At 44.9% G+C, this 15,893-nt stretch overlaps 2 protein-coding genes across 2 annotated transcripts in view; both read right to left on the bottom strand.

Moving 5' to 3' along the window:
- The window catches only part of LOC142488078 (uncharacterized), a 908,622-nt gene that overhangs the window by 117,862 nt on the left and 774,867 nt on the right, over positions 1–15,893 (bottom strand). The gene's annotated exons all lie outside the window — the stretch shown is intronic.
- The window catches only part of LOC142475343 (ranBP-type and C3HC4-type zinc finger-containing protein 1-like), a 72,111-nt gene that overhangs the window by 33,463 nt on the left and 22,755 nt on the right, over positions 1–15,893 (bottom strand). Inside the window, exons 5-6 of the mRNA XM_075581264.1 lie at positions 9,723–9,813; positions 8,119–8,389 (exon numbers count right to left, since the gene is read on the bottom strand). Coding sequence (XP_075437379.1) covers positions 8,119–8,389; positions 9,723–9,813 — 362 coding nt within the window. The remainder of the gene's footprint in view (positions 1–8,118; positions 8,390–9,722; positions 9,814–15,893) is intronic.

The following is a 15,893-nucleotide window of genomic DNA, read 5'->3' as shown; positions in this document are numbered from 1 at the left end:
AATAAATATCCTGCAACCTAAATAACCTGGATTTTCTCAGAAACCCAATTCAGAACCTGGTTTGGCGCCGGCTCTCTGGGGCCCAGGGTGTTCCAGAGGATATGTGGGAACAAGAAAAGAACATGTGGTGTAAAACGTTCAGGTAAAGCACAATGTGCTGGTACTCTTATAGGGTTTACACTCACACTCGGCCTGTCTGAGGTTAATGTTCAGGTAAAGCACAATGTGCCAATACTCTTATAGGGTTTACACTCACACTCGGCCTGTCTGAGGTTAATGTTCAGGTAAAGCACAATGTGCTGGTACTCTTATAGGGTTTACACTCACACTCGGCCTGTCTGAGGTTAATGTTCAGGTAAAGCACAATGTGCTGGTACTCTTATAGGGTTTACACTCACACTCGGCCTGTCTGAGGTTAATGTTCAGGTAAAGCACAATGTGCTGGTACTCTTATAGGGTTTACACTCACACTCGGCCTGTCTGAGGTTAATGTTCAGGTAAAGCACAATGTACTGGTACTCTTATAGGGTTTACACTCACACTCGGCCTGTCTGAGGTTAATGTTCAGGTAAAGCACAATGTGCTGGTACTCTTATAGGGTTTACACTCACACTCGGCCTGTCTGAGGTTAATGTTCAGGTAAAGCACAATGTGCTGGTACTCTTATAGGGTTTACACTCACACTCGGCCTGTCTGAGGTTAATGTTCAGGTAAAGCACAATGTGCTGGTACTCTTATAGGGTTTACACTCACACTCGGCCTGTCTGAGGTTAATGTTCAGGTAAAGCACAATGTGCTGGTACTCTTATAGGGTTTACACTCACACTCGGCCTGTCTGAGGTTAATGTTCAGGTAAAGCACAATGTGCTGGTACTCTTATAGGGTTTACACTCACACTCGGCCTGTCTGAGGTTAATGTTCAGGTAAAGCACAATGTGCTGGTACTCTTATAGGGTTTACACTCACACTCGGCCTGTCTGAGGTTAATGCATCAGCCGCGGTTACTGCGGAAAGGTCTATTATCTCAGATATGTCCTCTAAAAACATTGGGATCTGCATCTTAGATGGGAATAAACGAGAAAGACATCTCACGGCCTGTTACACAAACCTGATTCACCCAGCCTTCTTCACTGCTCCAAGTTAGGATACCCCAATCAGGGAGAAACTAACACAGAAGAGCAATCTGTGATGGGAGGGGGTAACCAGGCTCTATAATAAAGGTCAAGCCCATTTTGGTTACCCCTGATCTGTGTATAAGTGTCCCAGGGAGTTAGCTCTTGGACCCAGTAACATTGTATGATCGCATTGTACTGTGTGTAATAAAAGCATTTTGTTTTTTTTTTCCCTTTCCGGGCATGCCATCAAGCAGGGATTGCTAGTGCATGAGTTTCAGGGGGGGCTGTGCGGAGGAACCGTTGACAGAATGTGCCTAGTAGGTTGGGGTCCGAGTTGCCGGTTCCCCTATAAATGTACCCGGGAATCATGCCTGATTCTCGGATACATGTAGGCACATTGTCCGTCCCAGCAATACCTCCCCTTGAAAACATAAGCGCGACTCACCACTAGGGTACCCTGCTTCAGCACAGCCCAGAAAGGAGAATGAGGCACCGGGATAAACATGTATTCCTGTAGCTGAGGGAATCCCTAGGTTAAGGGGGGTACCCCAGCTAGTGCCAAGGTGACCCACAACCAGTATAGGGTTTGTGGGTGCCCCAACAGTATATAAAGGTTGCGGAGGGACTCAAAAGTCCAAACTGAGTCCAAGGGAAAGTGTGTGGGGAATAAGGCAGATAGAAATAAAACAATATTTTTCCTTTTCTGTTCCCTGTACCCAGAGATTCAGAGTGTATTAAAATATACTTTAATTAAACATTCAGAACCGATGTCCAAACAAGGAGCCCGTCCAAACCCATAGGCGCCAGTATGTCTGCTTGATATCGGAGTTCAAAGCAGCCAGAGGATGCCCAGGTGTGTGAACAGCATTTCAGCGGGGAAAGGCGGAGTACCAGTACGGAAGATCAATGGCAGTCCTCCGGGATGCCACTTGTTCTGCCAGAGTTAGTGGAGTCTGCCCAGTGGGTGCAATTGGGGTGGCTCGGGGTGTATGTGGCAGGCTTGCGCATGCCCCATAGCCGTTTCGAATTTCCCGACCTGGCTTTTCTAGCCGGCTCGGCTCCGATTGGCTGCTTGGGAAAGTTCCCACGCGCTGATTCGCTGTCCGCTCTGCTTCTATTTTATGAATGAAGCAGAGAATACTATAAGAAGCCCTGAGCCAATCAGATTGTGTGTTCTCCTTGAGTCTGAACTTAAATAGTGCAGGCGGGCTTTTCAAAGATGCTCTGTTTGTAATAGCAAAGCAACCGGCTTCGATTTCAAGCATGAAAAGCCTGCCCGCCAGAGACTAATTCCAGCATTTTGGGACCAAGTTCTCAGAAACGAACGTAGCGGTCGCGCGTCTGGGATTTTATGCCGATTTGAGTTCCAGGTGATTTGGAATAACTCGCGAAGAACATCAGAACATGCTGCAATTTGTACTTTTTTTATTTTATTTATTACATGATAGAAGCACGGAGTCCCCGGAGCTGGACCGTGTTAATTTCAGCTCCCGGACCCCCTGCTTCCCTGGATAATTACCTCCGTAGCGGTGCTTGTATCTCTGTGCAGTTTAAAAGGCACTGTCACACTGGCCAATAGGAAGTTGCACCGTATAACGTCACACATTCCTATTGGCCTGCGTTACGTGGGACACATTTAAAGCCGCCATTATGCTAGGCACATAGTTACCTGGCTGCAGAGATACCGGCACCCCCTACGAAGTATCTCGGGAAGCAAGGGGTCCCCGGAGCTGAAATTAACAGTTCAGGAAGTAATACATCGAGAGTTACCTCTCGTTTCAAGTAATGTCCTGGGCACAGAGTTATGATGACAAATACATGTTACATTAAGTGAACATGGTTATACATTGTGTATAAAGATCTTTTTTGGCATATGACATGACAAACGATGGCATTATAACAAAAGGGGGAAAAATGTGCATTTGTGATTAGGTGACAACCATAAACCCTTTGTCTCAGAATATGCACAGAATAGTTGTTTCATCACCTAGATCCAAATCGTGCGCTTTTGACAGTGTGGATCACCCATCGTTATGGTGCGCCCTCAAGGCTGATACGATACCACATGCCACTCAATGTGCCAAGAGCTTTTTATGAAGGAGGTTCAAGCAGAGTCAAACACATGGGCAACATATCCGTCCCTTCTCCATATCCATGGGAGCCAGACACATGGGCAACATATCCGGCCCTTCTCCATATCCATGGGAGCCAGACACATGGGCAACATATCCGGCCATTCTCCATATCCATGGGAGCCAGACACATGGGCAACATATCCGGCCCTTCTCCATATCCATGGGAGCCAGAAACATGGGCAACATATCCGGCCATTCTCCATATCCACGGGAGCCAAACACATGGGCAACATATCCTCACCATTCTCCATATCCACGGGAGCCAAACACATGGGCAACATATCCGGCCATTCTCCATATCCACGGGAGGTAGACACATGGGCAACATATCCGGCCATTCTCCATATCCACGGGAGCCAGACACATGGGCAACATAGCCGCGCCATTCTCCATATCCAAGGGAGCCAGACACATGGGCAACATATCCGGCCATTCTCCATATCCACGGGAGCCAGACACATGGGCAACATATCCAGCCATTCTCCATATCCACGGGAGCCAGACACATAGGCAACATATCCGGCCATTCTCCATATCCACGGGAGCCAGACACATGGGCAACATATCCGCGCCATTCTCCATATCCACGGGAGCCAGACATGGGCAACATATCCGGCCATTCTCCATATCCACAGGAGCCAAACACATGGGCAACATATCCGGCCATTCTCCATATCCACGGGAGTCAGACACATGGGCAACATATCCGGCCATTCTCCATATCCACGGGAGTCAGAAACATGGGTAACATATCCGCGCCATTCTCCATATCCACGGGAGCCAAACACATGGGCAACATATCCGCGCCACTCTCCATATCCACGGGAGCCAAACACATGGGCAACATATCCTCGCCATTCTCCATATCCACGGGAGTCAGAAACATGGGAAACATATCCGCGCCATTCTCCATATCCACGGGAGTCAGAAACATGGGTAACATATCCGCGCCATTCTCCATATCCATGGGAGCCAAACACATGGGCAACATATCCGCGCCACTCTCCATATCCACAGGAGCCAAACACATGGGCAACATATCCGCGCCACTCTCCATATCCACGGGAGTCAAACTCATGGGCAACATATCCACGCCACTCTCCATATCCACGGGAGTCAAACTCACGGGCAACATATCCGCGTCATTCTCCATATCCACGGGAGCCAAACACATGGGCAACATATCCGGCCATTCTCCATATCCACGGGAGTCAAACAAGTATTCAATATTACCATGGATTGGATTCTCAGAAAAACATTTAAAGACAGGCCTGGCGTACAAGTGGGAAGAGTTTTTTCTCATGGACCTTGTATACGCCGATGACATCGTGTTCTTGGCGAATACAGCCCAAGAGGCACAAGAAACTTTGAATGACATGCAAGCCAATGCAAAGAAGCTCGGATTATCCATGAATACGGAAAAAAGACGAAATACATATTTACCGGTACCCAACAGATTCAACTTCAACTGGACGGCAACCCAAATCGAGCGAGTGGACTCATTCAAATTCCTATTATTGATAGCCAAAAGCATAGTAGCTATGAACGACATCAAAAGCCGCATCGGTAGCGCCACTGCAGCGTTCGCCTCCTTAAAGAGATGCTTGTGAAACCAACAGGACGTGACAAATGTAAAAAAAAAATTAAAAAAAATAAAATCGCATTTAACGCCCCAATACGCACCATTTTGCTGTATGGCTCAGAAACATGGACATTACTCAAAAGCGATATGAACCTACTCGAACGATTCCAACTAAGATGTCTACGTAACATACTCCATATTACGCTACGAGACCGATGGAAAAATGAAGATGTACGGTTAACCTGTCAAAACCAATCCACAATCGACCAGTACATTAAGTGACAAAGACTTAGGTGGTTTGGCCATGTCTGTTGTATGGACATCACCAGACTACCATACCAGTGCCTCAACCCCACATGACCCATAGGCTGGATAGTGGACCAAAATGCGCCAAAGAAAACGTGGTCGAACCAGGTGGCACAAGATCTCAAACCGTTCCACTTGCAGTAGCAAGCGGCGGGACAGTCGCGGTAGGTATAAGCGCTTTGCGGGGATGCATACTATTTGTTTTGGCGCTGAGTGGCGTAGCACGTTTTGGGGTATAATTGTAGAGGGAGAAAGGGGGTGGCCCGGTATTAAAGGGGTTGCACCCCATTTGGCCACCCCTGACCGCACCAGGGAGACAAGGGGTTAACTGGCCTGAGGTTCAGAAATGTGATTTAACCCTTGTTATGACCTGTAAATGTATTTTCCCCTGTTCCCCTGTTCCATTGTAATGTCTGTGTTAATCACCGTCTGCATCACACACACACTAGAATCCATCCGGGAGCACAAGGGTTAATAGTTCTTTAATGATTATAGCTCTTTGTGTAGTTTTCCCGCCTTTTCAGGCACCATTTTGCAGGTCCCCATTGGCCGCCATTAGGGCTCAATGCATTCCAATGGAAGATTGTGCTGTTTTAGTCCTGTTTCCTGTAAAGACCAGCAGGTGGCGTCCGAGAGGGAGAGCGGCGGTTTCCCATTGAAAGTCAATGGGCCCATTGACTTCAATGGAGATGCCTCGAGGTAACCTTTCCAAGAAGAAGTTGGCTGCCGTCCAGACCGCAAACCGCAAAGCGGATACAATGTCTAAAAAAGAGTTACAATCACTTGAGTCAAGTTCAAAGTTAATTGATGTGGGAATAAACAGTTCTAGGGCACCTAGAAATAAAATTCTTTTTGCCCCTAGTCCCGAGGCTTCCCCCCACTCGACCACCACCGGGTCCCCGAATCCTGGACCCCCGCTAAGGGTCGAACCAGATAGAGCGGGCCGCGCCATAGGCTTTGCCGGCGGCGGGAAAAACGGCTCTGAAAAATGACTAAGTGGAAAAAACTGAATTTTGGTATTCCATAGCTCCGGTTCCGGAGGGTCCGGCGGATCAGGGTTTGGGGTATCTGTAGCCACTGCTCCGGCATCGCTGCAGAACCATCCTTGACCCGCTTGGACCAACCCGACGGAGTATGGACCCCCTTGAAGTTCGGGACTTTTCCCATAGACTTCAATGGCAGAAAAACCCCATTGACTTCAATGGCGGCGATTTACCATTGAAAGTCTATGGCGGAGCTGCCTGTTGTTTTCAATGGGGATTTAATGAAAAGCTGAGATTTCTATCTCAGTGGAGATTTTTGTATTAAAATGATTTAATGTGCATTTGTGTAACTCCGGTTCCTTAGGTCGTAGCAAGTCGCTTTTTGGACCATATGGTGTCCCAGTTCTGGCAATGCGAACTGGGAAGTTTGGACCTGTTTGACCCAACGGAACCGGATATTTTAATACGTCTATGTTTTAGGCTTAATACTGTATTCTAAGGTATGGATAAATTCCAGAGGCAATTTCTTTGGCCATAATGTAGCAGATGGCCGGAGAGGCGACCGAATGTCTAGGACTCAAGTATTGTTCAAAGAGTTTTGTCACCCTCACTGTTTATCCGAGGCTCAAACCAGAGCAGTTCTTAAGTGTTCCATTTAACACCTTCCAACAAAGGTTTTCCTGCCAGAAAGCCAAATGGGTAGACTGGCTGGCATTCCCTTTGCATATGTGGCACTACAGAAATGAGACCCCAGAGTTCTACTGCGCCTGTGCCAGCTAGCAGGGGGGCATGTGTTCCCATGTTAAAGATTGGCTGGAGGTAATTGAAAACCAATCACCGGTGCTTAATGTTACAGATAGAGGGACAAAAGGTTTATAAACTGCTGTCCACCCATATATCCTTTGTCTTCGTTTGCTGATATGGTTACCTGATATCACCTGAATGATTTCCTGATTGCTGAGAGAAATGCTACATCTAACTTCTCATTCCCCAACCCCTAAGTAAGTGTACTTCTTGTTTGTTACTGTATTATCTGTTGTGTTCACCTTTATTCTAAGGAATAAATACAATTTATTATATCTTAAGCCTCGTTCAGTTCAAACCCAGTTATTTTTGTGTAATATTAATAAGCCTGTGGAAGCTATCGTCACAATAATTACGGCCCAAGATTACAGCACACAACCTCTGCCCATTTATACATACATATTACTTATTTTCAAAGAATGTGCATCTAACTTCTCATGTTAACAAGTGTCAGCTCGAGCTTAACAAATATTTGTCTGCGTTTTTAGAACGAAGGTGCTTATTCTAGATCTGTCAAAGTGGACAATCGGGCCATTTTCGGACAAAATTACACATTGGCTGCTTCAATGGATCTAGAATAAGCCCCTATAGGAGTGGCCAACTCCAGTCCTGAAAGGCCACCAACAGGTCTGGTTGTAAGGATATCCATGCTCAGTAGCGGTGGCACAATCAGTGCCTCAGGCATCGACTGCACCACCTGTGCTGAAACAGGGATATCCTGAAAACTTGAACCTTGAGGACTGGAGTTACCCACCCCTGACCTAGTGCGACTAGTTACCTTTGCTGGAGGATACGTGCATAATCATTCAATATAATAAGAGCACATCAAATATATACATGTGTAGCCATGTATATCCTCTTGGCTACTAATCTGCCCTACCTAACACAAGCCCTGGTACCAGCACAGGCAGTGTTAGGTTAAGTCTATGCCCTTGCTGCTGCAGCAGTCAATAACTCCCTTGAGTGACAGGGCGGGTGGACCCAAGGCCTGTGTACTGCCCTATCAGTGGCTCAGACCTAGGACCCTCCCCCCGGGTACCAAAGGGACTGCAGATCCAAAGTGCGGAGCCAGTGCGTATAGAATGTATAATAATATTATACACATATACTGTATAAGATGCAGTGCCTTTATATAGCTAACAGTCTGCATTTTATCAGTCCATAATATTGTCATTTAAGAAAAGACTCATTACCGTTCTTTGGCGTGGGTCTGTTTGGGAGAGTGTTGGATTTCTGTTTGTCGTCCAAGCTTGGCCCAGGAAGAAGGGAGTGTGTGTGGAGCAAGTTGCTTGAGTACTGGTCTTGCGGGTTAAGCTTCCCCTGTTTAGCGGACAGCAAGTATAGGAAAGATGTGTCCCCGTCTCTTTTTATCCCATAAGAAGCAACTGTCCTGTCATCTGAACAAAGGCACTGGCCGATGATCCAGCGCTGAACACTTGGGTGAAATTGGTATTCCTGAAACATCTATACAAAACATGAGATGGTTAAACATTAGAACCACTGTGCAGATGGGCTACGGCAACAAAATGTACTTGTTAGAACATAGCTCTACCTTGATTAGAATGATTGTAACTAGATAAATATTCTGAGACACACACACTACCTTTAGGATCTGCTCTAAAGATAAAGCAGGTTTTAGTTTGCAATAACTATTCATTACTGGGATTCAGTATTTATTTCCATACTTTGACGTCAAAATAAATATAAAAAAACCATCTTAACTCATTTCTAATCATCATTTATTCCCAGGGACACTGTAAAAACCCTGTTGAAGTGTGTGAGCATGCTTTAAATTCTAGTGCCCTTTGGCAAGTTATTTTATCTCCATCTACCCCAGGCACTGAGTCACAGGACTCATTTTAAGAAGAAAGTATTTGTTGCTGAAATATTATTCATTAAGGGCTGTACACACTATTTTTTCAAATCTTTAGAAACTAGTGCAGAGAGAACATGCCCCCAGAATTTAACAGGACGGGCACTGGCTGCCCGGAGGGCCTCACAGGACAGGCGCTGGATGCCCGGAGGACCTCACAGGACAGGCGCTGGATGCCCGAAGGGCCTCACAGGACAGGCGCTGGATGCCCGGAGGACCTCACAGGACAGGCGCTGGATGCCCGGAGGACCTCACAGGACAGGCGCTGGATGCCCGGAGGTCCAGCAACAAAATAATTAAACACAGTATAGATTATGGGGATTTTTCAACTTTATTTAAAGCGGCATTGCCTCTTGGTTTATTGTTGCTAGGTGGGAAGCAGGAAGTCTCTGGAGCTGAACCGCATTGATTTCAGCTTTGGGCACCCCTTGCTTCCAGAAATACATTCATCGAAGGGGACTGCCGGGAACAGCCCTAGCTGGACACAGAAAAGGTCTGTTTAAAAAGGTACCGCGTCCCGTGGGCCAATAGGAATCTTACGGTTCAGCTCCGGAGACCCCCTGCTTCCCACCAACATGGTGGGGGGGGGGGGGGGGGGTAGGGGAGGGAAGAGAATTTAAAATGTTTAAAGAGATATTGACTCAATATTTAGCCACATCTTGTGATACTGACAGGCCCTAACTTTTACAGACAAAGCTGTGGCATAAACTAAAATCACTTCAATTCATTCTTCATCTTATTACATATGTTGGGAAAGACACCATCACATTTTATACTGTTTACCACATTAAATAGGCCACAATACCTCAAAAAAGCACATCTTTCTTTAACTCAAACATCAGCTCGTTCTCACCGTCTTCATTCAGCTTCATTCCAAAAACAAATATAAAATGCAGCAAATAAGTGAATGTTAAATACACACACCTGCTGTTTAAGCATTGCTATTGTAGTGTGAACTTGAACATAGATTGAGATATTTGCAGAGCCTGTCGCATCTTCCACTCCAACTTTCATGCTGTCAAAAAACAAAAAACAAAACAAAAATCACCGCAATGTTGGTAGATATTTATTGCTCGGGCATATTTCTAGTCCCTGCCCGATATGTGGCTTTCATATGAGCGGAAATAGATTCAGGTTGTATCACTACGAGCGAGTGCTGCACCAATAGTAGGGCAGAAGGAAGTCATTGTGAAACTGCTGCTGTCATTTTCTAGCACAGGAAGCAACAAAAATGCTTCAAAGCCACACGCCTACTGAAATACTTTGTGGGGTCCTCTTATTTCAGGAGATTGTCTTAGGGCTGCAGAGGAAGCAGCTCAGTGGCATTGTCTCTGCCTTTGAGGTAGGTGAACCTTGGGCAAGTCACTCACTCAATCTCCTTTCCTCAGGTACCAAAATTAGATTGCAAGCTCTATGGGGAAAGGACTCATCGGGCGTACAAACTTCTATGTACAGCGCTGTATAGTGTGCACACTGTGAGAAACACACAGTTATATTCACCTGCCATTTAATATGCTCTATCCGGAATGAAAGATCTACCAGTGGAGAATAAGAGTAGAGACAAGACAGGTAAGATAGGTCCCTCTTAGGCGGGAACATTGCAAATCAAGGCTCAAAACTACAATATTACTATCCATGAACAGAAAAACTGTAACACCAACTTAACAGTGTTGGATGAGATTTTGTCTTCACGCAATATGTTTTAGTAGTACCGGCATGACGTGCCAGAAAACTGCAGGGAACAGAACGTGAGAGATAAGAAATGTCTGCTTTGGGTGTGTTCAAAATTATTGTTGCTTAGAGAGAATGCATAGGGAAAAAACACAAAATGAACGGGCAAGTCTGGATTGGGCGACGTGCCAGACAATACACACCCTTGATAAGAGCCAAGAGTTGCTAGTAATGTCATTAATAGACGTTCGCAACCAGTAATTAAACCTAGGTATACAGTAATTTGAAAGGGCAATAGACTGAGGCCTCTGAGCTTGGCAGCAGTAACAGGAAAATGAAAGGAAACCCTGACATAGGAGAAGAGCTGTTACATATCTTAAAGCATAAGTTTCTGTTGGACCCCCTTTTTTATATATAGGTGAGAAGCAACAGGTCTCGGGAGCTTAACCGCGTTGCTTTTAGCTCTGGAGACAGCCTGTTTCCGGAGATACTTCCCAGGACTGGTTACATCCTGGTATTTAAATCACCCCACGTCACGGGAGCCAATAGGAATCCGCAACGTCAACCCATTGACCTGCGTAACGCGGGACATTTAAACGCCATTTTGTTTCACTGTAAGAGATGCTACTAGTGGCTTCTTCCCTGGTATCTCTGGAACAAAGGGGTCCCAGGAGAGCCAATTAACGCAGTTCTTCTCCAGAGACCTCATGCTTCACATTTGTTCAAAAATAAAATGGGGGATAAAAAAATAATAATAATAAAACGGGCCGGTGTAAATACTCCTTTAAGCGCAGCAGACAAGATACTAGACAGAAACCCAATATACTTTTTGAAAATACAGATTAAAGCTACAGATGGTAAACGTATCTGTTTGCGACCACAAGACTAGGGGTAGAAAACATGAGCAATGGTACAATATTACATAACCACCAGAGAGGATGCTTTTTGTCATCAGATGTGGTGAAGGAGAGGTTGATGTCACTTTACAGATGATTTGTAACCTCTCTAACCTCATCTGAGACCATCACATCTGCTACTGGAGAACATCTCTCCTGCAAGCTATGTGCAAAGTAGAGACTGTCTACAGAAAAGCTCAAATGAAAACAAATCGACATAATGTGCACTAGTACTGTGTGGATAGAAATTACCAGTAGACGTAAAAGTACAAAGAAAACGTTTGTAGGGATATGCTAAAAATCTTTAAATATCTGTGAGATTGAGGGAGGCAAGATACTTTTGCAAATGGAGAAGGCATCAAAACTAGGTCATGTTTGCATTATGGGTGATTTGAAATTATCCAGACAGACTGGGGCAATGAGATTAGCATTACAACTCAAGGAAAGAGGACCTGTGAGCATGTCACTTCTACATGTGATAAAGATTAATACACACAGCTATCTAACCAACTCACCATTCACCTGCGCAAGGTACTTCAAATGAGCAATAACTACACACTCAGTCACAATATATCTTTAAAATCTCTGCCACCACCAAAGGAAAAAAATAATTATAAATCGCAAAGGTCTTTGGTCCCTAGTTACTAAGAAACTATGCATTTAGCTCAAAAATCTTGTTGCCAAAAGGTGTCAGAAAATACCAATTACGCTCTACAAAACATGCAACAGTTCAGAGCCCCAAGTATTACTTACTAAAATTTAGATTTTATATTCAAAAACTACAGTGCCTAGCTTATAGAAAAAGATTACAATACTATATAGAATAAAACAGGCAGTTTCTTCAAATAAAAAGGATAAACAAAGAATCTAACTTACATTATTGTGTGACCGTGACCAGATTTTTTCCCAAAGGGTCACGAGTGGAAATGGAGATTTCACGTGTTCCAGCACAGACTCTCCCATAGTTGAAATCTAATTTCATAACTCAGTTGAAGGGTCTTTAACCAAAACCCTTCCACATAGAAACACACTTTCTGGGTGTCCCCTTAACCCCCCGCCTTTTCAATCAACCAGCCCCCATGACAGAGTTTACAAATAAAGGGGTAGCCTCCCCCCCATCTTATGATGTTTAAATTTTGCCTCACTATATAAAAGACTCCATAACTGTTACTATAATATTTAGACAAACGTCATCTTCACTGTTGCGTCTGTGTATGTAATATGCGCACCTGGATATAAAGCATGACACCGCAACTTCTACTTTTGCATGAGAACAGATCACAGAGATTATACATAGACTACCCAGTCATTCTTGTAAGTATATCTTTATTTATATAGCGCCATTAATGTACATAGCGCTTGACCGCAGTAATACACGTGACATAATAATATAACACATACTGGGAATAAGCGCTTCAGACATAAAAGTAACATTAGGAAAAGGAGTACCTGCCCTGAAGAGCTTACAATCTAATTGGTAAGTAGGAAGAACATACAGACACACTAAGGTGTTCTGGTAAGTGCGCCTGCAAGGGCCATGGTCGATGTTTAAGTGCATAGTATCAGCCACAGAGCTACTCATATGCTTTGTTAAGGAGATGGATTTTAAGATGGGTCATAATGGTGGATAGAGAGCGTACAAGTCGTATGTTGAGGGAGAAGGACAGTCCACAGGTGTGGGGCAGTATGTGGCAACACTTCATTTGTGTGATCAAAACGGTTACAAATATCTATTTGTCATTCTTTCCAATTGCCGTCAGACGCAGGATTCCATATTTAGTAACTTTACTCCAACCTTTGGACTGTCATCTTGGCCACATTCCCTGGTATTGCACGGATCACCCGAATAATGCCTCACAAGGTGCATTTAAAAGGTTTTCGTTTATCCTAGTCAGAAAATTGTGACGCCCATGTGGCTTGGGACATTGTCAAGCGAGGCAAGGCTGTGAACCCGGGTGTAGGGAAAGTGGCTCCTCGCAGGGGTACCATTGTCCGTCCCAGACACCAAGTCGTCTCTCCCTTCTGGGGGTATTGAAAGAACTACGGAACCGTTACCGAGCCTGTGGGTGCGATTCCATTGGTCCGTTCAAATGTCCACTCTACTTAAGTCCGCCCCTGTGGGCTGTCCTGGAAGTCTAGTAACCTTCCCTTGTGCAGGTAAATAACTGATGAGGTTTAATACAGAAATGAAAGTTTATACATTTGGGAAAGAAGAATAAACAGGCGAATTACAAATGAAATGGGGCAAAATTAGGTAAATCCTTGATGGAGAAGGATTTAAGAGTGTTTGCAGACAGCAGGCTTATGAATAGTGCCCAATGTTGGGCAGTAGCTGCAAAGGCAAATAAGTTTTTATCTTGCATTAAAAATGGAATAGACGGCAGGGAAGTAAGCATAATTCTCGGATACATGTAGGCACATTGTCCCGGCAATATATCCCCTTGAAAACGCTTGTACGACTCACCGCTAGGGTTCCCTGATTCAGCACAGTCCAGAAAGGTAAATGGGGCAAAGGGATGCAAAGTGTCCATGCAACTATGAGGGGTCCCTAGGTTTAGGGGGATACCCAGATAATGCCCCGGTAGCCCAGAACCTGTATTGGGGATCATGTGCACTCAAACCATAAGTATAAGGTTGTGAGGGGACTCTCAGTGTCCAGTCCAAGTCTCTTAGATAGTGTGTGGGGAATAAAGGCTAGTAGGAAATAAAGTGCAGCTTTCTATTCTATTCCCCATACCCAGAGACTTAGGATATATAAAAAGTATATTTTTATTAACATTGTGTTTAATATAAAATATACTGTTGTGCACGGTAAATGAGCTGGGACTTTCAGAACCAATGTTCTGACAGGCTACCAGGGCTACCAAGTTGGTGCCAGCAAGTCTGCAGAACATCGGAGATGAAAGCCACCAGAGGATGCCTGAGGGGTGAAGACAATTTGGGTAGCAGGGAAGGGCTCAAGTACCCACGTCCTGGGATGAATGGCCACTAGTTTCACCAGACTTGGAGGAGCCTGACCCAGCGGGTGGCACCTGAATAGCCAGGGACTAAGGTGACAAACTTGCTCATGTCCCTTGGCAGATTCAGATTTATGTCCCTTGGCAGATTCAGATTCATGTCCCTTGGCAGATTCAGATTCCCTTCTAACCAGACCGGCATTGCTTTGATTGGCTGTTGAGAAAGTTCCCATGCTCTGATTGGCTGTAGTATTTTGTGAATGAACGCCAAAATACTATAAGAAAACCCTAAGCAAAATCACTGGTTGAGATTCTGAGCGCCAGAAGTCGGGCGAGCTTTTTGAAAGTGCTCTTGCGCGAATAGAGCACCGGCTTCAGAAAAGTCTGCCCGGAAAATATATTAAGTCCAGCTTTTTACTGTGAGTACTAGGAGTGCAAGCTCGAACAAATCCTTTTTCTAAGTTTTCAATAGCAAACAACCCCTTCTTAAAGCATCAACAACAAGTCAATGATTTAATTGCATTTAAAATGTAAAAGCATCACAGGACAGGGAGTCACGTGGGCCTACTGAGCATTGAGTGACAAGTACAAGTTGGCTTTCACACACTGAGCGGTCGCTCTCTTTTTCGTCCCTTGTGCGGTTTGGGAGAGCACTCTCCACGAAGTAACAGGTGCTGGTGTGTATTGGAACTAAGTGACTTGCAGTACAATGTGACAATGCGACAAGCACTTGGAAGCCCGACGCCGGTACAGCTATGAACACATGAACGGTTTCCTGCAATGCTTTCCTTCTGTATAAACAAACTCCCAGTGACAGGATGGGCTATTAGTCAGCAGTTTATAACAAAGGCAGTATTTAAAGGAGCCAAATCTAATAAATGTATACCAGGGAGACTGGGCATGTTTAGGAGGCCTTATATTTGTTGTAGGATGTACCCAGGAAGAAGTGGTACAGTTGTTTGATGACCTATGATGTTACGAACAAGACTACAAACTGTAGAAAAGTAAGCATAAGAATTGCCAATACTGGGTCAGACTAGTACTCCAGCTATTGCAAGCACTGGGAGATTTGGGTAAAGCTTCATTAATAGGTGTAGTCCTTTTATAAAGCTACTAATGGTAATTGCCATCACAATGTACAATGGTCTCAAGCTTCACAGGTATAGTATTGTGACAGAAACCAGGGGATGGTAATAAATTCCGTATATAGGGCTCCCAGGATACTAGACAGTTTCTATCCTGTCTGGCCTGGGAGTGCGGCCTTATAATACATACACTCCATCCCACAGTTTGGCAAGCGCTGGAACTGAGGGATGAGAGATCCAGACCAGAGTTTGTCTGCTGCCTGATTTCTGTCACCTGTCATGCTAATTAGGAATCAGGTATGAAAGACTGATTTCCTGTTTGCTCTGCTCTCCCCACAAGAGCCAGGAGGCTGGAAGGCTGCTGAACTACAGAGGGGAGAAGCCTCTTCCCCAAACAGGTTCAATCTTTCTGTTCATTTGTGTAAGACTGCAAAAGTACCGTGTTTTGATGTTGGAAGTGGAAAAGCCACGTCCAACCCTGAGTCA

The sequence above is a fragment of the Ascaphus truei genome, chromosome 2 (genome assembly GCF_040206685.1).
Source record: "Ascaphus truei isolate aAscTru1 chromosome 2, aAscTru1.hap1, whole genome shotgun sequence".
Taxonomy (NCBI): domain Eukaryota; kingdom Metazoa; phylum Chordata; class Amphibia; order Anura; family Ascaphidae; genus Ascaphus; species Ascaphus truei.
This window is presented reverse-complemented; position numbering and strand designations above follow the sequence as displayed.